At 38.1% G+C, this 23900-nt stretch overlaps 1 protein-coding gene across 1 annotated transcript in view; it reads right to left on the reverse strand.

Moving 5' to 3' along the window:
* Positions 1-23900, reverse strand: part of CLASP1 (cytoplasmic linker associated protein 1) — a 4127769-nt gene that overhangs the window by 43680 nt on the left and 4060189 nt on the right. Inside the window, exons 39-40 of the mRNA XM_044073692.1 lie at positions 18856-19062; positions 16030-16146 (exon numbers count right to left, since the gene is read on the reverse strand). Coding sequence (XP_043929627.1) covers positions 16030-16146; positions 18856-19062 — 324 coding nt within the window. The remainder of the gene's footprint in view (positions 1-16029; positions 16147-18855; positions 19063-23900) is intronic.

The raw sequence follows: 23900 nt of genomic DNA on the forward strand, positions 1-23900 counted from the left end.
CTGTCTGTTTTGAAAGGAGGCAAACATCTATATGACATGTTCCCCACAACTGGATTATTAACTTATTTATTTATTTGCAGTTTGTTTACGGGGATAGTCCATTGGGCCGAGAAGAGCCCATTTTCAATGGAGCCCCAGGGAGAAAAGCTCCAAATAACAGTTTACAATGTAAAAGAAAGAAAAACAGCTTTGTAACAACATTATACAATATAAACAAATCATAGCCATTAAGTAGCATGGTATAACAGGTGTAGACCATGATCTAAAAATGTCAATTTACAGCAGAAGTATAAAAAGAAAAATTAACAAAATTAGTAAATATTAGTCAATACATTTGCTTAAACAATGGAGATAAAGTAGAGGCAAGAGACTCTATCCAATATAGACTAGGGAAGGGGATAGGAGGAGTTAAGTGTAGAAGTAAGGAGGAGGGTATAATAAGGAGAAGTGGAGGGAAGAGTATATGGTAGAGATGAAGGAGGCTAGGAGAGAGTGTAGCTGGAGTATGAAAAATGAGAGGAGAGAGTAAGGGGAGAGGGGTAAGTAGGGTACAATCAGGGGCGATGATGTGGGGGGTGAGAGCAGAGTGATGTAAGATGGGAGTGAAGCAAGGTCATAAAGGTGGCGTGGTTATGGGTGGTGCAAATAAGAAGTGGGAGGGAGTTCCAAAGGCGTGCAAGGGAGAAGGATAGTAGATTTTTGACTGCTGATCAGGCAGGCTTGTGTAGTTCAATTAGATTCTGGTTGCTGAATCCTAGCAGCCTGTCGGGTAGATGCATTTTGTGAAAGGAGGCGAGGGTGGGGCAGAGAGAGGGATTGAAGATAATTTTGTGAGCATGAATGAGTTGAATGTAGGTAAGATAATTGGGCAGTTCTAATCAGTTAGTTTGTGTAGGGCATTACAGTGGCAGGAGGAGGATTTGTGGCCAGTAGCGAACTTAGAGATTTTGTTATAACAGGAAGAGCATTTTGCCTTTAGAGAGGATTGAAGGTTCGTAAGAAGTGGGGCACCACATAAGAAGGAAGGAATGAGTAATGTGGTAGCGAGAACAAACTTGGTGGAGTGAGTGAGGTAGCCATTATGGCGGTAAAACATACCATGTTTCTTGTGGGTTTTCTTGACATTAGCTTGTAGGTGGGTGTCAAACTTAAACGGTTAGTCAATGAGGACACCTAGCAGTTTGGCATTGAATACTAACTCGAGTAAGGTATTGTTTAGGCTAGTAATGGAGAAAGAGTTCTTGTCTATGAAGGTGTTTTTTGAGGGAAAAAATATCATGAGTTTTGTTTTAGATACGTTGAGTGCTAGGTGGTTGTCTAACGTCCAGTGCTCAGTATATGAGAAGGCATCTTGGGTTAGGTTTAAGAGATCGAAGGTGGAGGTGGCAGAACAGATGACTGTTGAGTCATCTGCGTATTGTATAAGTTTAGCATTGGGGATGTTCTGATGGAAATCATTTATAAAAATGTTGAAGAGAAGTGGGCCTAATATTAAACCTTGGGGTACGCCTGTAGGGGTATTAAGGAAGGAGGAGGTGGCTTTTTTCCATTTTACAGCTTGTTGCCTGTCGGAAAGGTAACTAGTGAACCAGTTTATAAAAGAGTAGGACAGATTAAGATTAGAAAGTTTGGATAGGAGAAGTTTATGGGAGATAGTATCAAAGGCCTTGGATAAGTCTAAACGGAGGGTAGATACTAGGGATCCAGAGTCATGGGCTTCGTTGACAGTTTTGAGGAAGGAGGAGAGCGGTGGTAGTACTGTGGCCAGGTCGAAATCCATGTTGTGTGGGGGTAACCAGCTGGTTATCTATGAGGTAGAGCAAAAGTTGTAGGTGGATGCTTTTTTCTTGAACTTAAGAGGTAGGGGATAAGATGGCAATAGGTCGGAAATTGGAAATATTGTTGTTGTAGCCCCCTTTATGAAGGGGAATGATAAAGCCCTTTTTCCAGAGTTGGGGTACACAGCCTTCATGGATTGACCGGTTTATTAGAATGGAGATGAGGAAAGTGCTGGCGTTGGCAGCTATTTTTAGGAAGTGGGAAGGGAGGTCGTCAGGGGTGTTTGTGCATGGTTTCAAATTCAGGAGGAGTTTTTTATGGTAGAGATGGGTGTGGGTTTGATGGAGAAGGGAGGGTTTTGGGAGGTGGTAGTGTTAAGGGAGGAAGGGATAGTAGAAGAAGTATTGTTGGGGAAAGTAGTTGTCAGTTTGGCTATGGAATCAATAAAGAAGGTATTAAATTGGGTGGCTAAGTCAAGATCAGGGGCATTTGGATCAGGGGAAGGGTTATCTTTTTTGCCGGGATTGAGGAGGGTGGTGATACTGTTCCAGAATTTTTTAGGGGTGGTTTTGTGATTATTTTGAAGTTTGGAGAAGTAGGATTTACGGTCAGATACAATCAGTTTCTTAACCTTGTTGCAAAGTAGTTTATATTCATTCAGGCTGGTGGGATTTCTAATTTTCTGGTAGTATTTCCAGGCTTTGTCTCAGAGATGCGTGATGGTTTTAGTTTCTTTGGTTAACCAAGGGACAGCGTTACTTTTAATTCTTTTGGTTATGGAGGGAACAAAGCTATTTAATAGGTTTAAGAATATAATGTTGAAGTACGTTACAGCATTACCTAGGGGGAGGGTTTTTAGAGGGCTCCGTCAGTATACTTGAGCGAGTTAGAGAAGGTATTCCTAGAAGACCCCCTGGGTGTAGTTTCCACTTGCAATGGTCTGCCGTGGTCTTGCTCTGCTAGACTGCTAACAGTTTTGGATGTATGAAGCCTGAAGAGGTAATTACAGCACGTCTGCAAAGGGGATAAGATCGAGCACCCCCTTGTTTGTTTATGTACCACATCACCATAGCAATGTCTGCAATAACTTGCAGAGGTTCTGAAGACCATAGATGCATATCCTCAAGCCAAACTCCACTTGCGTGACCTGCATGCAAAACCTCAACTTGGTCTGCAACATCAATAGGACTTGCTGGCAGGACAGATTTGTCTCCCAGAGAGTCCCCTATCTGTGGAACAGAGTCCCTCTCCACGTCAAGCAGAGTACTTCATTATCTGACTTTAAGAGGAACCTGAGAGACTGTATGGGAAATAGAAAATACACCCCTGGGATTCCACCTGTGTACCTGCTGGGAAAGGGGCATTGGGTGCTGACTTGTGGGAACATGGGCTAATTTATTGGCTAGGCTTAAAACGGCCTCAGGGCCAGTAACCCAGTAACTTGCTATGATCCTAAAGCCTTTAAAGCATTGATTAATGCCAACATCTCTTTGACATTTACGTGTTTTTGTCTGTCTTGGGAGTACCACAATTCGTCCACTTTTACCCCTTTTGAAATGCTCCACAAAGTCTGAAGCATCTGCTATGATAGGCTGACAGGGAGGGCTGAAGGGAGTAGGGCAGACCTTAGCTGAGAGAAAGCTGGTCTACCCCAGTATAGTAACTACCATCTGACAAACTCCAGAAATAGGATCTGAAAAGATAAATGGTGATGATGCTGAGTCCAGACTGATCTGAGGTACCCTTGAATTCTTCTCATGTGAAGCCTGGCTAAGAGAATCAGGACAATCCCAGAAGGCATGAAACCTACAATCCTGAGAAATTTCCTAAAAGAAGCCTGAAAAAGGGAAGGGATGAAAGATGATATCTACAATTTCAGTTGAATCCCCAGACTGAGCAGGAGTTTCATAACTCATGTCAGAAAATGTCTGCAAATATAAGACAATCATTCAAATATGGAAAAATGTGAATGCTTGCAATCTCTGTTACAATGGATACACCAAAGTATAAGATAAAGAACTGATAATGTGAGCCAGACCCAGAAATTCTAAAACACATCAGAATTCCTTGCAAAATGGAATGTGATAAGCATCTTGTAGGTCCAATGCTACCATGAAGTTGCAGGAGGGCATAAGAGGTAAAAGGTTTGAAGGGATAATATTTTGCATTTTGAAATTATGACAAAAAATATTCAGAAATGAAAGGTCTTTGAATAGTCTCCAAGCTTCTTCTTTCTTTGTCTGCAGAAAAATCCTTGAGCAAATACCTTTGCCTAACTGAGTTGAGGGTACATGTTCTATCACCCTGAGCTAACATTTGTTTTAAAATAGGAGGAAACAGGGATGTCTGGTTTGCAGGACAAAGAGGAATCCCTTGGAAAGGGTGAATGGATTCTCATTGCCATTTGACCTCTGATGAACAAGGAGGCCAGGAATGATGGACAGATTTGTTGGATTGCCAGGGTAAGAAGGTGTGTGTGTGTTGGGGGGAGGGGTGAAGAGACAAATAGTCAATCAGACTATCTGTACTGTCTTTGGTTTTGTAAAGCTCCCCTTTCTGCTTTCAGCCTCTTTGCCAAAGCTTGCTGAAAATACCGTTCATTGGAACTTTGCTGAGACTTGCTCACCCTGCTTTCTAAAAAGGAAGGAAAATTTTCACTGAACTTTGAAAAGGAGAGTTGAAAAAAATCTGCGGCACCCCTTGAATTAATGTCCCTCTTTCATCAAATCTTTTATAGACCTCAGATGCCCTAAGTAACACATCTTTGTCTGGGGAGAACTTAAAATGTCAGCTATAACATTTGCCAAGTTTTGAGGACAAAACCAAGCAAATCTTATAACAGAACCAGTAGCAGCTTCTCTGGATGTTTGGTTACCTGAAAAAGTAGATCCAATTAAGGAATTCAGAAAAGTTTTAACCTCTGACTAAGGAAGGTTAACCATTAACTTTCTCACATTTTCAAAAGAAACAAGTACACATTTTTGAAAGGAAGTTGAAAATACTGAAAGTTAATATAGCAAAAGAATACACTTTCTTCACAAATGTATCAAAAGCTTTCATATCTTTGTCAAAGGGAATGGGGTTAGAATACACACATATCAGTCTTTTTGGGGGCAAGGGACTGATGTCAAGCATACTACAAAAACTGCAAGGAAAACATCCTCTATGGCAGACACCACAGGATAACAGTTGCAAGCAGTGGAAAATCTATTCGTAACAAATCATAATACTTTTGCCGGGAGACAGGGATTTTGTTCGGTTTCCAATGAAAGAAATCTTTCATTTTGGTGTATAGTTTCAGAAGACAATTCTTCTGAAGGGAAATGTTAAGAAACACATTCCGGAAAGTAAGAATCTTCAGCTTGAGGAGAACTGACTGAAGAATCACACTCCCCTCCCCTCCCTGCTCATCTGACTGGTAATCAATGTCAGAGAGTAAAGGAAATCTTTTTATTTTCAAATAAGAAGGCAGTAAATAAACAGAATTTAACATATTAAAAGCAGTGCGTAAACCCTTAGCAAATCCCAGTAAATCTTCCCTGCCCATAGTTAAAGATACAGAAGAAGAAAAATTTATAAATTTCTGCTTTTTCTTTTTGGGGGATTCACTGGAAAGACAATGACCCAAGACATGAGCACTAGGCCAGGAATCAAGCACCTTACCCGGCTAAATGGTACACCTTTCTCCACTCCTCCTCTCAAGACCAGCAAATGTTTCTCTCACTTGCACAGTGAGGGCAACCCTCCAGCTACAAAGGATGTGACAATCTCCCAGTCCTTAGTGGCTTTCACAGGAGCTACATCAGAAGGGCCAGCAGTAAAAGATGACTGCTGTAAGGAACCAGTTTAAGCCAAAGCTGAGTCAACCATCAGTGCCCGAGGTAGTGATTGGAGCTGGCTGGATATCTAAAAACTCTCTAACTTTCTTCTTCAAGTGGATGCGAGAAACAATAACCACAAAGACTGACAATTACTCCATGTTTAAGCTGATAAAGAAGCCTAATAAACAGGAAGTGAGTCAGTAAATGTTCTAACAGAAAAATGAGGTTCTTGAGGTAAAACTTTCCACAACAGCTCCTAAAAGCGCAGTATTCTGCATCCCTCTTCTTTTACACAAAAAAGAAGAAAAAGGAAAATAGTACAAAATAGATTTTGTACACCTTTTTAACAAAGTCATAACAACAGTAAAATCCCTTGAGCCAACATGGCAGTCCAACAACAAAAAAAAAAAATCCTAGTGTAAAATTAAAATATTAACAGAGAAGACACAATTTTCTCAGAACATTAAAGTAGTGGTAGGCTTTTCCCAAAAGGGTACTTTATTGCCCAGCCATCAAAAGTCTGTCAGTTCCACGAAGCTGACAGAGCACTTCTATGACAAGAAAGCTCTGTAGCGTTTGGTGCATAAGATGCCATTTTATTTGGGTATGCTTGAGCTTATAAATAGCTAGATAAGTTTAAGAATAGGAGAGCCCTAGAATTGCACTCAAGTGTCTTAATTTGTTCATACCAAATTCTAGACCATACGTTTGTGTTTGATTCATAATTTAAGATTTGACATAGTCTATATGCCTGGATAATACTGTAGTATAATTTAAAATCAGGTAACCCTAACCCACCTTTAGATTTAGGAAGTATAAGCTTTTCATATTTGATTCTAGTAGATTTAGGATACCAAATAAATCTGGATATACTTCTTTCCATGTTTATAAAAAATTTTTGAGGTATAATTGTGAAGGTAGCGTTCATTTGGAAAATAATTCTTGGTAGCATGTTCATCTTAACGAAACTGCTTTTTGATAACAAAGACATATTGATATTTTCCCATCTGTTCATATCATTTTCAATAGTATTCCATGTATGGGTTAAGTTATTTTTAATAATTTTACTAAAATTGGGAGTATATATTACCAAGTATTTTAGCTGATAAGTTATCTTTATTTTGCTCTCCGGGAAGTAAAAGTGCATATGTCCTATGGGATTTAGTGGGAAAAGTTGGGATTTGTTTGGATTTAGTTTGTAATTTGAAATCTCTGAGAAATTTTCAATGGCTGTCAGTATTTTAGGAAGATCTGTTGTGGGGAGTTGCAAGTATATATTTACGTCGTCAGCAAATGCCGAATATATAATGTTAGTATTTAATACTTTTGGAATGTGTAGAAAAGATTTCTGTGATATATAAAGAAGTAGGAGTTCTAGGTATAAATTAAAGAGGTAAGGAGAAAGTGGACACCCTTGTCTCATGCCATTTGAAAAGGGGATAGGTTTTGTTTTATTACTGTTAATCTGAATGGAAGTTCAGGCCATCTGATATAAAACTTTAATTTTATTAATAAATTCTTTAGGAAAACTAAATAAAGGCATAACATTAAATAAAAAGTTTAAATTTACTCTGTCAAAAGTTTTACTAGCATCTGTGGCAATAATGTACTTGGGATGTTTATCTGTTTTTAATAAACTGATAGCTGTGTCTAGTAACAGAGTGTTATCACTTGTTTGTCTATGTACCATAAAACCTAACTGATTATGCGATATAATAGAGGGAAGTATATTCTTCAACCTGTTGGCTAAAATTTGAGCAATATTTATGAGGGCTATTGGTCTATAATTGGTGGGATCCGTCATGACAGAATTTGGTTTAAGTAGAAGGATGGTCTTAGAATTATTTACATACAAGTCTGTTATCTCATGTTATATTATACAGTTATATACTTTAAGTAGGATTTTAGAGACCGGTTCTAAGAATATTTTATAAAATTCAGAGGTAAATCCGTCAGGTCTTAGAGATTTACCTGGCTTGCGATTTTTTATTATCTGTTTATTTTAAGAACTTACATCCACTTATTAAACAAATGGTTTTAAATACTCAAAAGCTCTTTTCATCTGTACAATTATTAAATGCCCTCCTTCTACTGCAACCTATACACCTTAATCATAATTTGCTACTAAATAATAAATTGATAAACTTGCAAGATTATCCCTTAATAAGAGATATTACAGTATGGGAAATTTATAAATGGAAGGAATGTGATATTACACAATTACAAGAGCAATTAAATCTCCCAATTATTATGAACTCACTCAAAATACCTTGTAATCACTAACTTTCATACTGAAAATTTTGATAAACAAGATACTAGTTTGTCCCAGTTAATTCTAAATAATCTAACTACCAAGGGGAAAACAATCTGTAGAGTCTATAAACTTATAAATGATATAAAACATCAGAATTGTACTTTATTCTCCTCATACTGGCAGAAGAAAAACCCACAAATTACTGAACAAAATAAAAAAGATGCCATCGAAAACGCGCAAATTTAGCCCGTTCAAAAAGCTATTCTACACCCAACTTATGATTAGCAATAATGCATACTTAACCCCTCAAAAAATTTGTAAATTTAATAACAAATACTCACCTGAATGTCCTCACTGCAAGAAAAAAACAGCTGACATTCTACATGTTATGTGGGAATGTAATAAAGTTCATAACTTATGGTGTTCACTAAGGGCAAGACTAGAGAAAATGGGCTACCAAAAAAGTACTTTATCCTGGGAAACAGTTATACTGCACATAAATATGAATAATCTTCCCAGAGTCTTACAGCATGTCCTCACCACCATATGTTCTCTAGTCAAATTCTATATTACAAAGAATTGAACTATTGCAACCCCACTCACATGGGAAGGTTTTAGAAATGTAGCAATCAAATACATTGCCTCCCACAAGCTACTATATGTTACTAAGAAACGTAAATATTACCAAGAGTATTGGGAATACTTATTAGATTTCATTCTCAAGAGGTAAAAATATTAAATCTAAAAGTGAAATAAGCAATGTATGTATGACAATCAATAAGGATATACTTAGAACCTTTTTAACATTATTTTATAAATCTTTGCGCAGATAAGTTGATTAAAAACACACATACCCTATATAAAGAGGTTTTAGTTTGACTTTCCCTAGTATATGTAATAAACAACTAATGGTACTGTTTTATTCTTCTTATCACTGTAGAATATGTGGTGAGTACAAAAACTGGATTTTTGAAGTGACTTCTTTGTATATATTGTATATAGAATGTTATGTTTTGTTGTATGTTGTGTATCTTATTGTATAATGTCTTATATGTTGTAACCTAAAAAACTGCAATAAAGAAATTTTTGAAAAAAAAAAATAATAATAAATAGCTGGATAAGGAGAGCCAAGATGAGGGGCTGAAAAATATGGCAGGGATGAGGGATCTCTGACTGACCAATGAAGTACAGAACAAGAAAAAACAAAACAGCACAACTTTTCACACAGTTTCTGAGAAAAGAACACTAGAGAAGCCTGGGGTCATTATAAAACGTTAACCTTAGCAGCAAGAGGCAAAACTGATCTGGAGAGGGTCCTTGAAGGACCAGCTGCTTGGGACAGTTTTAGATGCCAGGTCTTCTAAATTTTGTCAGCCTCTTCTACAGGATGATGGTGGAGCTCAATATTCTGCTTAAAGAATCTTTGGAGATGACCATTTTTCCCCATGGCTCTGCAGAGACACATCTCTGGGTTGGTGACAAATTTACAGACAGATGCAAGAAAGCATTTCTCTTCAAGCTGAAGTCCTAATACCTAATGATTCATGCACAGGCAAGAACGTCTGTAGTGATGACTTTTCTATTTAGGGGTAGTGGACTCCTGGTCATCTCTCCTTGTGCATGAATATGACAGAGAAGCATTCAAGAACTGTTTCTCGGAGGCCATACAGGTAGTTACAAACACTACACTTAAGTGGCACATAAATGGACATGGTACCTTGCAGTTACCAGGTTGTTTGGACTGACCAGAACACTGTGGGAACAGGCTTTACTTTTAGGCATTCAGCTGGCAATCTAAGTCAAAAACTTAATCTGGATCACCAGTAGTAGCCAGTCTTACCATTTTTCTTGGTCCTTACAGAAAACTGGGAATGGCTGTAATTTACTTCTGGGCTTCCTCTTTTAATGTTCGACTTCATCAGTTTGTGAACAAAATACAGTATTCATCTTTTGGGTAATTATCTTCCAATCTATCACGGCCTAAATCTTTTGGTAAAAGCTAGACAGGAAAAATCTCACATGGCTCTAACAGCTATTTTTTGGCAAAAGTAAATCAATCTTCTATTGTTCAGAAGGCACCCCTGTCATTTTATTTACTTTTATTTTTTTATTTTATTTTACATTTGTTTACTGGGAAAGTACGACATGGAATGAAGCGAATTTTCAGTGGAGGCCTGGGGAAAAATGCTCCAGACGCATGTCTTTGTAACGTGGGAGGAAACCGGAGCACCTGGAAGTAACCCACATGAACGCAGGGAGGACATGCAGACTCTGTACAGAAGGCACCCCAGCCGAGAATTAAACTGCAGAACCTCCTGCTGTGAGACGACAAAGCTACCTCTGCACCACTGCGCCATTATGTTCAGCTTCATCTTAGGGACAACTTGATTTTTCAGCAACTGACACTGGATTTACATCACACCTTGAAGAATGCACATCTTAATTCATAAAGACTATTTTGAGTTCTTCTTTTTTTTTCAGTAGTGTCTAGATTTGGGAGGAAGCAAAAATCCTCATAGCATACAAGTGGAAAAGAATTGGACTTTGATGTGAATTTAGGATACTGGCAGCCGTTCAAGTGGATCTAACAAGATCATCACCTTACCTCAAACCAACAAATACAATTGTGCAAGTCCTACTTTTCCTGTAAAACTATCTGATCAAATTCCTCACTTCTTCAATGGCAGCACCCACCCACCATCCACCACACTGTGCACATTTGAGGTGGGTTTCAACATCTTTGATTCAGTTGTGGTTGTTGGATTTGATTTTTATACGGTATTGTGACTGGCTGTGAATTTACTCTTGATAGATGATTCTGGCTTCAGGTACTTTCCTCAACCTCTTTTGGAAGAGAAAAGGTCTGAACACTATCTTTCTGCCACCACTGCCAGCTTTAAGCACCAATCGCCCAACTATAGTAAGTTATCTTATCCTGATGTTTTGTAACAAGCCTGTCAAACTTTCAAAAACTAGTACAGCAATCTTGTATACTTAATAAACCAGGTGTGTAATAATGCTTATTTATATCTCCTTTAAAATTCAAAGATATTTCTGGTTATAGTAAAAAATTCAAAGATATTTCTGGTTATAGTAACAGTGTTTTATCAAGTAATAGGCATCACAATTCCATTAAATATTTTACCACTGAGACAGTGTCCCTGGCTTAATTAAACCTTGCTGCTGGACAGTTTTTCCACTAAAACTAACTACATAGCCAACTTTAGGTCTCTGCACTACACATGGCTGCAGGTCCTTGACTGTGTGGGGGCCCACAAAAACTGCTGCTGGTTGAGGAAAAATGAAGAAGAAAAAAATGCATTAATTTCCAGATTATGCTCTTTAACCTGAACAGGGCTGTGATATGATCCTCTTAGGATAAAGCTGGTAATAAACATGAGCATGGTAAGAACTAAAGAGATCAGCAGCCCAGAGTGACTTATCTCAGTGCAAACTTTGCATTTTAAGAAGAGCTGAGGTTTCTAGTCATCAAGGATGGTTTTCTCTTTCAGAGTTTTATAAATACTGGCAGAACACCAGATGCTATAACTTTCAACTTCTTTGCTTAAGAATTCAGTGCAAAGCCAAAAATAATAGCAGATTAAAGGCACATAATCAGGAACACTTTTTAAAATATTGCTCTAATTCACTTAAAAAGTTAATAGAATATCACCTTTTGCATCGACATGTATTTTTGAACAATAAGTATAAAACTCCGATGTCTGGATTTATTTGTTTGTGTCTTTCGGCTTTTCCCGATTAGGGATCGCCACAGCGGAACTCCGGTCCGCTAATGATTGGCAGTTGATTTTTACGTACCGGCTTGCCAGGCCTTACGCACAACCTTCAACGAAGGTACGTCCATTCATGCATGTCTCCACGCAGAAGATGCTCTAGCTGAGAATCGAACCGGACAGCATCTTACTGTGAGGCGACAACGCTACTGCAGCACCACCACCGCTGTAATCCTGAATGATTTACTAACAAATCAAACTTTTTCCAAAGGCAAAGCAAAGGTATGAGCAAAATCAGTAAAGGCCTGTGAAATCATGGACAGTGGACAGGTATGCATTACTCCTCAATAAGGTAAATAAAAGTGACTTACCCCTGCTGTGGTTTGAAAACTGCTAAAAAGCAATCACTGATCTGGTGTGGCAGTACCAGTGTTGCACAATATATTACTTTCTGAAATAAGTACAAAACTAGGACTCCTATGGCTTATGCATGTGTGTGTGTGTGCGTGTCTGTCTTTTTATCAAGCAGTAAACTCAAAAGACAACAAAAAAACACCAAGATTAAGGAACGGCACTTAAACAAAAACAATATCCAAATAAACAAAGTGCCAGGCCACCAAGCCTGTAGGTTATTAGATTTATTCAACTTAAAAGTAAAAAAATAAAAACAGGTATACTCTTTCACAATACAGCAGATCGCTTCGTCAGACAGTCACATTAAAAAGAAGCATCTATATAGCAGTAGCACTGTGACATAATTTCCTGTTGCAAGAAACAAATAAAAAACATTTTAAACAGCAATAAAAAATAAATTACATCGCATAATAGCAATATAGTTAGCGCCAAAATACAAAAAGTTTTAAAACATTCATGTAAAAAATATAGGTACACATTAATGTGGGAGTGGGCATGCCTTCAGCATAGGCTTCAAGGAAACCTATCTGCTTGGAGTGATAAAATCCAGGCTTGTTCCCTCGCCTCTGTCTTATTCTTAAGATCCCTGTCCTTGATATCAGTTTCAACTGCCTCCAGTGCCAGAAACTTAAACTTAAACTTATGGAAATTCCCTTTAGCCACCACATGGCATGCTAAAGCATGTTCTTGCCTCCCATTCCTAATGTCTCTCAAGTGATCCAAAATCCATTCCTTAAAGGAATGATTAGTTTTCCCTATGTAAAAAGCATACCAGAGGGTGCAGGATGCCAAATAAATTAAGTTCTTTGTGGAGCACTCTACATAAAACATACACCTAAGTGGGGATGTTTAAAAAGCATATCAGAGTGTATATAACTACATGCACAACACCTTCGACAGGGGATAAGTGTCTTGCCGCTGGGACTGCGGAAACCCTCCTAATGCTCCCTGTCTATAGGGTAGTTGTTCAGATTGAGGTTGTTTCTAAAAGAAAACCATGCAACTTCTGATACAAGTACACTCAATTCTTCAGAGACAATCTCCCAGTGTTTCTTCACTGTATCACAGAAAGTATTTACATCACATGAAAATGTGGAACCCTCACTCTACGTTATGGATTAAATACAGGGAATGCTCTCCCTCAGATAGCTGTTGGGAACAATAAGCTCGCACTTTGCCTTTCCTTTCTTGCCAAACTTGGGCTATACATCTATCTACCTCATCCTGTGCAGAGCCTCTGGTCATAATCTTCTGCGAGGCTTCAGTCAGAATGGCTGACACCTCCGTAAAGATTGTGGATCCAAAGGAAAGTCCAAATGGAAGCTTTTTGCAGTGTAAACTATGCCCACCTGGAGTGAACCGGTGGAATCGCCTGTGTGGAACCAATATGCTGATGTACTGGACACACTCCAGGTACCCTGCGGGGTCAAAGGGAAGATCCCCTGCAGTGTAGCCATTAAAATGGATAAACTGGATGTGCTAGGTGACATAAGGAATGGAAACTCTTTATCCCTTTCAGGACCAAGAAGAGCCTTACCAGCTTTGGGCAGCACAGCTTGTGTCTATCCCAAGAATTCCACTGATTCACCACTGGAAAAGTCTGGGAGAGGACCACTGAGTTCTAGTACATAGCCTGCAGAAGACTCATCTAAAATTGACTGATATTTTGGTTTTGTCTTCTAAGTTAGCAAGAACTCAGACAACTGCCTTACATCAATAATAGGCCTCAGACTAGCATAAGGGCTGGAAGTGGGGCAGCCAGCAGCATTGCCCTCTTGGACAACTAAACTGGCATTGAAAGAAGCAAGATATTGTGATGATTAAGGGCTTTCCTGAAGTACTCAAAAGGCCTTTTTCACTTCTGGATTGGCAAAGGCCTAGAAACAAAGGAGCAAAATATGAATGAACAAATTATAGAGGCCCTTACCAGAGGGAAGATCAGTTCCCCTGCAGGACTGACCAAGCCCTAAGCAGGCTGGCTGAACAGCACTTCCACCAAGAAATGAGCATCCAGGACATTAATTTCTCCTTCAAGGAGGACAATGTTAGCCACACCATTTGGTAAAGACAACAAAACCGGAACATGCAGCCCTAGCAAAACCATCAGTACAGTTAAAAGGTACAGTGGGATACAGATTATCCAGACAGATGCTCATAAAGATTCTCCTTAATCCAGCACTCAGGGAGGTCACAGGTTCATAAGTTTAGACTAGGCTAACTACCAGGGTCCTTAGAAGCCTAGGTATGCAACCCAACCCAGTTTTGTCCCAGAGTTCCTTGGATGACTTTGTGGTGGGGTATGTTAGTAAAGAGATAGCTAAGGGTTATGGGGGAGACTGCATTAGATGAGGATTAAATTACTTAATGTTGACCACTGTCCATTAGAGACAAGGGGCCAGACTGGGGGTGAATTTCCAATTACACATCCAATGATCATGTTTTCTTTTACAGGTTCATAGGTAAATACTAGCTGCCCTTATGGTCATTTTATGCCTAACCAATTTTCCTTTTTGTTCTTGAAATAATCCAAAATAAATAACTGCAATACCAGCAGTTAAAAGGAATCCTTTTAACTGCTGGTATTGCAGTTATTTACTTTGATACTGTTTTGCTTCTATTTTACTTTTTTCACTGTCTTTAAACGGATACCTCTCAACCTCCTAGAGTAAGAAATCTGGACAAAGCCAACAGCCAAACCACACAAACAGGGGCAATTTTTTAGATATTGCTCTTATAAACTTAGCAAGTTGATAGAATAACATGTTTTGTGTTACCATACATGATGTGAAGGATATGATGTCTGAAGCTCAAATGTCTGTCATTATCTTATTTCATTCCTCTGTGATTTGCCATAAATGTACATATTTTATGAGGAACAGACCAAAAATATGAGGCAAATATTTGGGAATTCTGCAAAATTCTGGGCAGTTGAGAGGTATGACAAGGGCGAATATGTGTGTGTGAGCATGAGTGTCATAGCGCTCAACCTCTTAGCACAAGAAATCTGGACATGCCTTAATTAATGGTGAGACAAAGGCCCAAAAAGGAACCAATTTTAAATACTACCCTTATAAATGTAGAAAGCTGGTAGAATAACAGGCTGGTTTTGTGTTACCATACAAGTTCTGAAGGAAATTATGTCTGAAAATTAAATTTCTTTCATTGTCTTACTACTTAAATTCTCTGCGATTTGCCAGAAAACTACATATTTTATGAGGAACAGACCAACAATAAGAGTCAAAAATTTGGGCATTCTGCAAAATTCTGGACAGTTGAGAGGTATGCCAAGGGTTAGTGTATGTGTGCGTGTGTGTCTATTTTGATTGAAAGGCCATGGCAATAGTCAAGCTACGCTTTTCGCCCAGTGCAAAAATAGGGTGTTCCACATTTTGTTCGTCACACATTGCTATGGTCTCTGTTCCACATTGGCCTCTTAGCAGGTTCATAGGTTAGTACTAGGCTAACTGCCTTTGTGGGCCATTTTAAGCCTAGCCATTTACCCCATCTGAGAATCAAACCCTGGGCCTTGTGTTTGTAAGATGAACACCTTAACAATTATGCCAACCTCCCACCCCTAGGTTGAGAACTATGCTGACACACATTACTGCAGAGTAGGACAACCCCCACCTCAATAACACAGGGGCAGGGGGAGATGTTGTACCTCATACTCCTTCATCCCTTATGTTCTAAATTTGATGCTGCATTTTCTATGGAAGAAGGTTTACACTGTTTTACAATGAGAAAAAGCACTCCCCGAACCCCCAAGGGCAGCAGACCTTTGGAGTGACAACAGTGCACTGGGATGCTGTCAGTGGAGGCAAACTAATTTCCCTAATAAAGCTATTTTTCTAGTTTACTCTGGAATTTCCGTGGAATTTCAGGCTTTCCAATTCACAATTCTCTTTCAGCAGACTGCCACTGGCTAAGTAAGAGAAAAAAATAATTTCACACTATTGCTTTATTACCATACAATAACATAAACTAAAGCTAAAAAAAAAAAAGCAAGAGCATGACTGCAATACAATACCTTGCTCCCTGTAAGCTGTGCAAGATGAGGTTTCAGCTCCTCTCCAATTACGGAATAAATTGCCACTAGGCAGAACACACTTGCTTTGCGAACACTGCTTTCTGTATTATCATAGCCCTTAAACAAAAAGAGTGATAAATTTGGTAAGCTTGATTGTGATTATTTATCCACATAGCTGTGGTTCCTACTTCTCTTGTTCAGGTTATTCATTCTTCATGCAGTCTGCAGCTAGCCTTTCCCTTGAGACACACTACATTAAATGTGTTGTTCCAAATCAACAATATGCAAATATTACACAGTGCTGGAAGATCACCAAAGACTCTGAATATTTCCTTGCTTAGGAAGTAAAACACTTCAAGCATATGCCACTACACTCTCTTCAGATGGAATTGTGACTTTGTAGGATAAAAGGATGGTAAGTAAAGCTCAGATGGGATTCTGGCTGGTGTAATAGGTATTTCAATTGCACAACCAAGAATACTGATTTTCCCACTTGGGCCAACAATGTGAACTAAGGTAGAATTAAACGACTGCTGACCAGGTCCAAAGAGCTTTAAGTGTCCTAGACAACAAACTGTGACACACAGAGTGTCAGTCCTATTCCACAGCTCAAAGAGCAAAGACAAAGTTTGGACAAGGAGTATGACCGTAGCCATAGCTGGCTCATCTAGTGCCTGGTGCCACTTCCCAAGCTGACACTCCACTATAAGTTTAGTAGCTCAAAAAAAGGCCCTGTTTCAGGACTAAACATTCTACTTTTAAAACTGAAACTGCAGCCAATGGCTTGTACAACCATACCACATACGAAGTGAAGCACTAAAGTACTTCAGTCCTGGCATTCCTGTCCAAAAAAGCAGCACTGGAATTTACTCCTGTACCGACATTCAGTAATGTTAGTATAAAAATGAATACTGGTATTACACTACTGATTGACTAGCATCTCCAAATTGGACCCCCTAATACCTTGCACCTGGGGGAGCTGCCCCCTTTGCCCCATCTTAGCTACGCTTCTGAGTAAGCCAGTGCCTGCAGATAGCTTACCAAGTTATCTTCATAAAAAAAGACCTTGAGATGAGGCACATTACATTCATTCATGTTTGTTGCTAAACAAAGAAAAGAGAGGTGGACTTCTAAGCATGCACTGAAAACAGCAGATGTAACTTACAGCTTTTATGCTGCTCAGTATAAAAATATATATATGAAAATAGTATTGCAAAACTTCAGTCTGCCAACCTTAACATTCACTGCTGAATGCCAATACTGTGCTGTTCTGTGAAATCTGTAACACTCCCACTGACAGATGGAAAAATTCAACATTTTCTAAAGATCGCATTTGCTTGCAAAAATCTCTTTTGAAGTTGACTCTCATCATTTTAAGATGGCTACTAATAAGGGATACACTTAAAAACTTTTGATCCATCTTTTGTAGACTGCTTCAATAAAACACAGTGGTCACATTAATTAATTTTATGATTAAGGCCTTAACAAAAACTCTACGTATGAAAATATTTTGCCGCTAACAGTTTACTACAAGTACATCAGTCAAAAACATTCATAAAATATTTTGCCTTCATTACTAAAAAAGGATGATCAAACTCAATGAAGAAAAATCCAACAAAGTAAGAAAAATGAGTTGCAATGCAATCCAATAAATTATAGACAGCCATGGGATGAAACAGCAGTTAAAAGTTACTAAGACATCTTAAGAGAATGTTGAAAACTGTGGGACATATATGGACATTATGCTAATTGCATCTACCAAAGCAGACTGAGAGACCATCAATGGTACCCTTTTAGGGAACATGTCGCTACTTGGAGAAAAGTCTGCCAGAAAAGGGGATACAGAAAGGCAGTTAAACAAAATGTAATTGGTTATCATTACAATGACACTTTCCAAAGGTGACGTGGGAAATTTTCTATAATACATATCCTGGGGTGCCCTACTGGCACTATACAATAGGTCAGTGTATACTATGAATTTACTATCTGCCTGAAACATATACACTGATGTTGGTTTGAAATAAACTGTTTGTCTCTGTTAAGGAATGAAAAAACAAAATGCAAGATATTTTCTTGACAATATATAAAATCTAAAATTTACTTAAAAGTACTTTAAGTCATTGGTACTTAAATTAACAGTCACAATGTGTTTAAAAACACATAATTGTTTGTAATTTTAGAAAAAAAAAAACAAGCAACATTTAACTTTAAATGTTTTATGTAAATAAAATATTCCCGAGAAGATAACATACATGTAACACTTGCCAGGACTGGGAATTTACTTACAGTTTGATTTTTGTCTCAGCTGTCAAGGTTTGCATTTGGGATCAAACTCAAATGCCACAAGGGACAAAAACTGTTGTATAACTCTCCCACTGGCAGGGCTTATAATGAACATAACATTCCAGAAAACATAACATTTTAAGTTTTGGCTGCTGTTCACTCCACTCTGAGTGAATGCTGAACATGCAAAATTATGTATGTTGCACTAATACCACAACTATATGAAACTGATTTTGACACAGATTTCATCCGTTCAACTAAAATGGAACATATCTATATGAAAGACAGGTAGAAAATAAACAGGACATGTTCACTTGAAATGTCAGTTTTCAAACATTCCACTGTTTATCTGCTATGGTGCGAAAGTTATGTAACATCTATACATGTGATGCAGGCAGGCATTATGGAAAATTAACCTCCCACCTCAGTTGTATTCCTGAGCTAAAGGCTGGTAGAAACAGTTCGCATAACTCAGAGTAGAGTATAATACATTTTGCAGACCTGGAACAATCTACTGATGATATTAATAAGACTTTTACCTACCTGCAACAATCCAGGAATTATGTCAGGAAGCAGCTGATGCAAGGATTCCTTAGATATCCTCTCAATGACCTTTGTTTGCATTTTAATAGCTGCAAGATTAATTGGATAATCTGCTGTTTGAATTATGGGGCACAGAACTTTGATGCACTGCTCTGGGTGAATGGAGCTTGCCAACGTTGATGCAGCTTCTTCTGCAGCTCTTACAACCTGCAAGTTAAAGGAAAGGTGTACAAAATGTTTTTTTTTCAGTATAAACACTATAAAAGGAAGTTAACAAACATATTACCCCCCATACACAAACCCTAAAAGTAAACATTATATGCATTAAGTAAATACAGAAAATGTAGAGGTGCTTTAACTTTTCATAGCTGTAGATTTACACCATTGCAGTCCGTATACAGTAACTTTGTGGAAAGTTGGTCTGGAGGGAGCCTTACATGGTACTAATTTTGGCAATTACAATATTTAGACATCATAACTTGACAAATAGCAAACTGATTTTGATAAAATTAAACAATTACAATAAAGCAAAACTTACCTAACTTTAAAAATAAAAAGGATAGTGTGTTAGCATGTCTGTAAATGTAAATGCATGCAATTATATAAAGGGCAATTACAAGCTATCTTCTCAACTACAATATAACTTGCACTGCAGAGTGTTCTCTGCAAATTTCACAACAATCTGCAAAAATCATACCTCTGGAAATTTCTAATTAAAAAAAACTACTTGGGCTGGCAGAATTTCAAGAACGTTTCCTGAGTATCTCACATTAGAACAGAAAAAGTACTTGCTCCAAGAGTCTTTTTTCGTATCTGGATGTTCAATAAAGAAGAGAGACACCCGAAAAGGACACTGGCAAAATAACCAAGGTACTGGGAGCAAATAACTAGAGAAGGAAAAGTAATAGACTGGGATAAGGCCAAGAAGTTTGGATAGGAGAGTCTCAAATGAGAAACTTGCTTTGGTAGAGTTTTAGTCAAATCTCGAACTAAAGCTGGTGTTAAAAAAGGGGATAATTAGTAGGGTACATAAAATACTGCAAAACTGTAAGAATCAATCACACGAGGTTAGAAAAGATTGGGAAGAGTGACTGTAAAAGCGATTTACAATGTTTATAGGTAGTTACTAGGCTAGCAGTCCTTGTGGACCATTTTAAGCCTAGCCATTTCCTTCAGTGATGAGAATCAAACCATGTACCTTGTGTTTGTGAGGTAATTATCTTAAGCATTATGCCAAACTCCATCCCAAGGAACAATGGGAAGACACATATGTAAGCATGGCTCCCATGTATGCAAGAAAGTTTAGAAGGTTTAGGATTTTTGTTTAGTTTTCATATGTATTTTTACACCCAAAGCATACTTCAAAGAATCTTTCCTCAGGTAGATGGCAAATGTTTGAGGTGTGATGGGGAAGAAAGGGAAGCAGGACTATTTGACCCCAGAAGGTTCGATCCCAATGCATTTCTATTCAATTTCATGTATGAATTTATATGTGATTTATTAGTGGACAGTTCTACCCCGGACGATTTGACCCCAGACTGTTCGACCCCAATGCATTTCTTTTGGGGGTAGATGGGGGGTTGGTCCTTAAATTCATGCTCTCTCTCTCTTCTTCCTCAGGTCTGTTGCTATCATCCAAGCTCAAGCAATTCCTTATTTCCTCCTCAATTTCCTCCTCCATCTGGATGTGGGTTGGGGCTAGCATTCCAAATATGGATCGCTGCCTTGCCACCTCCAGCAGGCAAAGTACAATGCGCTTTTCATTTCTCTAAACCTTTACCATTCCCGGCTGCAGGCAAACCCAGGGAGTACTTAGTCAAGTTTAGTTCACAAGTAGAGACATGCACATTTTTAACATAACTGTGGAAACATAGCAAAGTTTCATCAATAAACATCTAAAGATTGCATGCTTTTGTGAAATGCCTTGTACATGTGCAGTGCATCACTTAAGCTGGTTTCCATCACTGTGCAAATTCAACTGCTCGATTAGCACTTCAAGTGGCCTGGGACTTTAAGAGATCCTGTGTTGCCAAATGCAGGACCCAGGTGAGGGTAAGTGCTTGGCAATTTCAGAAATGAGTGATCTGTTGCCGTTGTGTTTGTATTTGTTATTTGACTTTTGAGGCTTCCAAACTGTGCTTACGACACTTTTATTGTAGTTGGTTTTTTTTTAGTTACGTTTGGTATTGATAGCTTCTGTGTGTATCTGCTGAGGAATTCTTTCTCGTTGTAACTGAACAATGAGGTGTTAGCTGGGTTTATGCTTTTACTGTTTTTCTTTCTAGATCTCTTTTTCATTTTTATTGTGACCCCCCCCCCCCATTCTGCAGAAAGGTTTTGTAGCTTGACTTCAAGTTTATTTCAGACTTTTTTTTATTTGTTGTGGTGTATAAAGCGAATTGATGTCTGCCCTTGGTAGCGTAGCTTAAGTTGGGCGAGGGGCAGTGTCTTGTTTCCAGTCTTCCTGTCACTTTTGTTTTTAAAAGTTTGTGGTACACATAGTCATTGAATGAGTAGAGTAGCCATTATTCCCAAATTGTAAATGCGCAGTGTTGTTTTTCTGAATTATGCTATAGTTTTGTGTTTGAGTTTGTTGCAGTGTAAGAGCAACTGCTGACATTATTGTGAGTATGTTGCCACAGTCTTCATAACACTTGTGATTTTGCAGCAATATAATAAAGAAATTGATTACTAAAATACACCAGTAATCTAATTTAAAGGTTTGCATTTTTAAACTTGGTATTTAGCATGCATCTTTTATTCTAATAACAGAACCACACTCAATTTGAGGCTGCTGTTTGGGTCCAACCGTCCCAGGTCAAATCGTCCGGGGGCGAATTGGCAGGATTAAAACATCCTTACCCGATTGTGACTGTAATGAGCTGGCAGATTTTAAAAATTCCTGACAGAGTATTCTCTCAGAAATATTGGAGGAGCAAATGGCTGTAACTAAGCAAATGATTCTTTGAAGATGGGACACAGGATTTGCCCAAACATAGAAAGGTCTTGTTAAGTTTAATTCTGTTGGCTTCTAAAAAAAACAATTACTTGAAAATGGAAAACAAAATCTAAACCAACTGTATTTAAAGTACTGAATATGTGAAAGAGATAAAAAATGGATGAGGGATCTTTAGAAAAAGGAAGGAGCAAATTACAAAGAAATAAATGATATTTGTGGAAACATATGGAACAGTGTTCCTAGGAGGAGGAATGAGGTTTAAAAGAAGGCAGGAATTAAGCAATTTATGCAATGCTGGTCTAAATGATTGTTGTTATAAAGAAATAAAGAAAACATACACAATGTATAATGCATGTAAAAGGGGAAAAAATATTAATATGGTTTTCTTCCTTTTCTATTTTTTTAATTTCTCCAAGTCTTTTGGGTTTAATACCATGGCAAGAATGGACTCCATTCCTAAGTCAAAGTATGATTAAAGTTCATGAAATTAGTAATGTTTCAATCTTTGAGGTTAGCCAGAAGTGCTCTTCGCAGCACCTGCAATGTAACCAGTAATTACTCCAACTGCAATTCATACAGAGTTACATGCAACAGTAACATATCTAAGTACGATTGTTAATTCTTTCTTTTTATAAGATGTTGCTCCTACTGCTATTGAAATTGTCTGGGTATCCTTCCTCCACACTGCCATGGTTTCTGCCTGGAAATCCTAGTATTTTACGAGTTTGTCTCTCTCTGTATGTAAGACACTGGGTGCAGCAATTTCAGTGATCAATGCTACTTTTGCTTTTTTTTCCTGGACTATTATAAGTGGTTTTCTTGCATCTATTTTTGATCTGTTGGTAATGGGTGATCCCATGTGATATAAACTTTATCATTTTCTACAATGCTTTGTGACTCATGTTTCCAATGTTTTTCAGTTACTTCAATATTAAAATGTTTGCACAATCCCCAATGCAACAGTCTTGTCACATTATTAGGCCTTTCAGTATACAGTCCTTCTGCCATTAAATCACAGCCAGCAAAAAGATGTGCAACTGCTTCTAATTCTGTTTTATAAAACCTACATTTGCCTGTTTCTTCCACATGTTCAATGGACTTTGTAAACTAACGTGTATCCAGTCCGCTATCTTGGGCCACTAATATTAAACTTTCGTCTTTTGGTTTAAATTCACCTCTTCTTAACCATTCATGCGTTTGATCCTGATCAACATGAAGTTGTTCCAAGAGTTTTACATACTTGCAGCTATATTTATGCATTTTCTACATTTCTTGCCTTCTCATCTGATCCTTCACCTTATATTCTTTCTTTGTTTTTTTGGCACATTCAGCTGCTGCCTGAGCTTTACCTACATCTGGTTTGATTTCCATTCCTGCTTGACACGAATATGCTTCCACTAAACTAAGCAGGGAAGTCATCTTAGACTTATTCTTCTCATGTTTTAAAACTTTCACTCTGTTTGGGTCCTGTGAGATGCAGTCCTACAACTGCAGATCTATACAATCAATTTCAAGGAGGCCCATACCTCCTTCAAAATGGGGGATATATAGTATCGGTATACAGTGATTCTTTATAAATCATTTGATGAGCATGAAGCATCCTTCTTGTTTTCCTGTCCAACTATTCCAACACCTTTTGAGGCCAGTCAATCACTCCAAAACTGTACAATAGGACAGGAACAGCAAATTAGATTATAACTTGGACTTTGTTCCTAGATGTCAACACTATTTTCAGAATTAATTTAAGTCTTCTCAAATATTTCTAAGTTTTACTCACATTTGTTCATGCTTTATTGTTGAGCCTTCATCAGTTAATTTGTACACTCCCTCTTGCTCAAGTTCTTTTATGTCACATTCCTGTCCCAAATTGATGTTTTCTTGGTGCTGCAGCATTCCTGCTTTAAAGATTGCTTTTGCACATTTATCAAGACAAAATGACATTCTTATGTCATCTGAGAAAGTTTTAACCACTGTGCGTTCAGTTCATCATCTGATGAACTATACAGTTTTAAACTGTGCACAAAATGAAGATGAGAAGTCTTTATACTTTGTTGTTTTCTGGAAGGCAAATTGTAGCCATGGCCTA

The sequence above is a fragment of the Protopterus annectens genome, chromosome 6.part0 (assembly GCF_019279795.1).
Source record: "Protopterus annectens isolate FY-2018-M chromosome 6.part0, PAN1.0, whole genome shotgun sequence".
Taxonomy (NCBI): Eukaryota; Metazoa; Chordata; order Ceratodontiformes; family Protopteridae; genus Protopterus; species Protopterus annectens.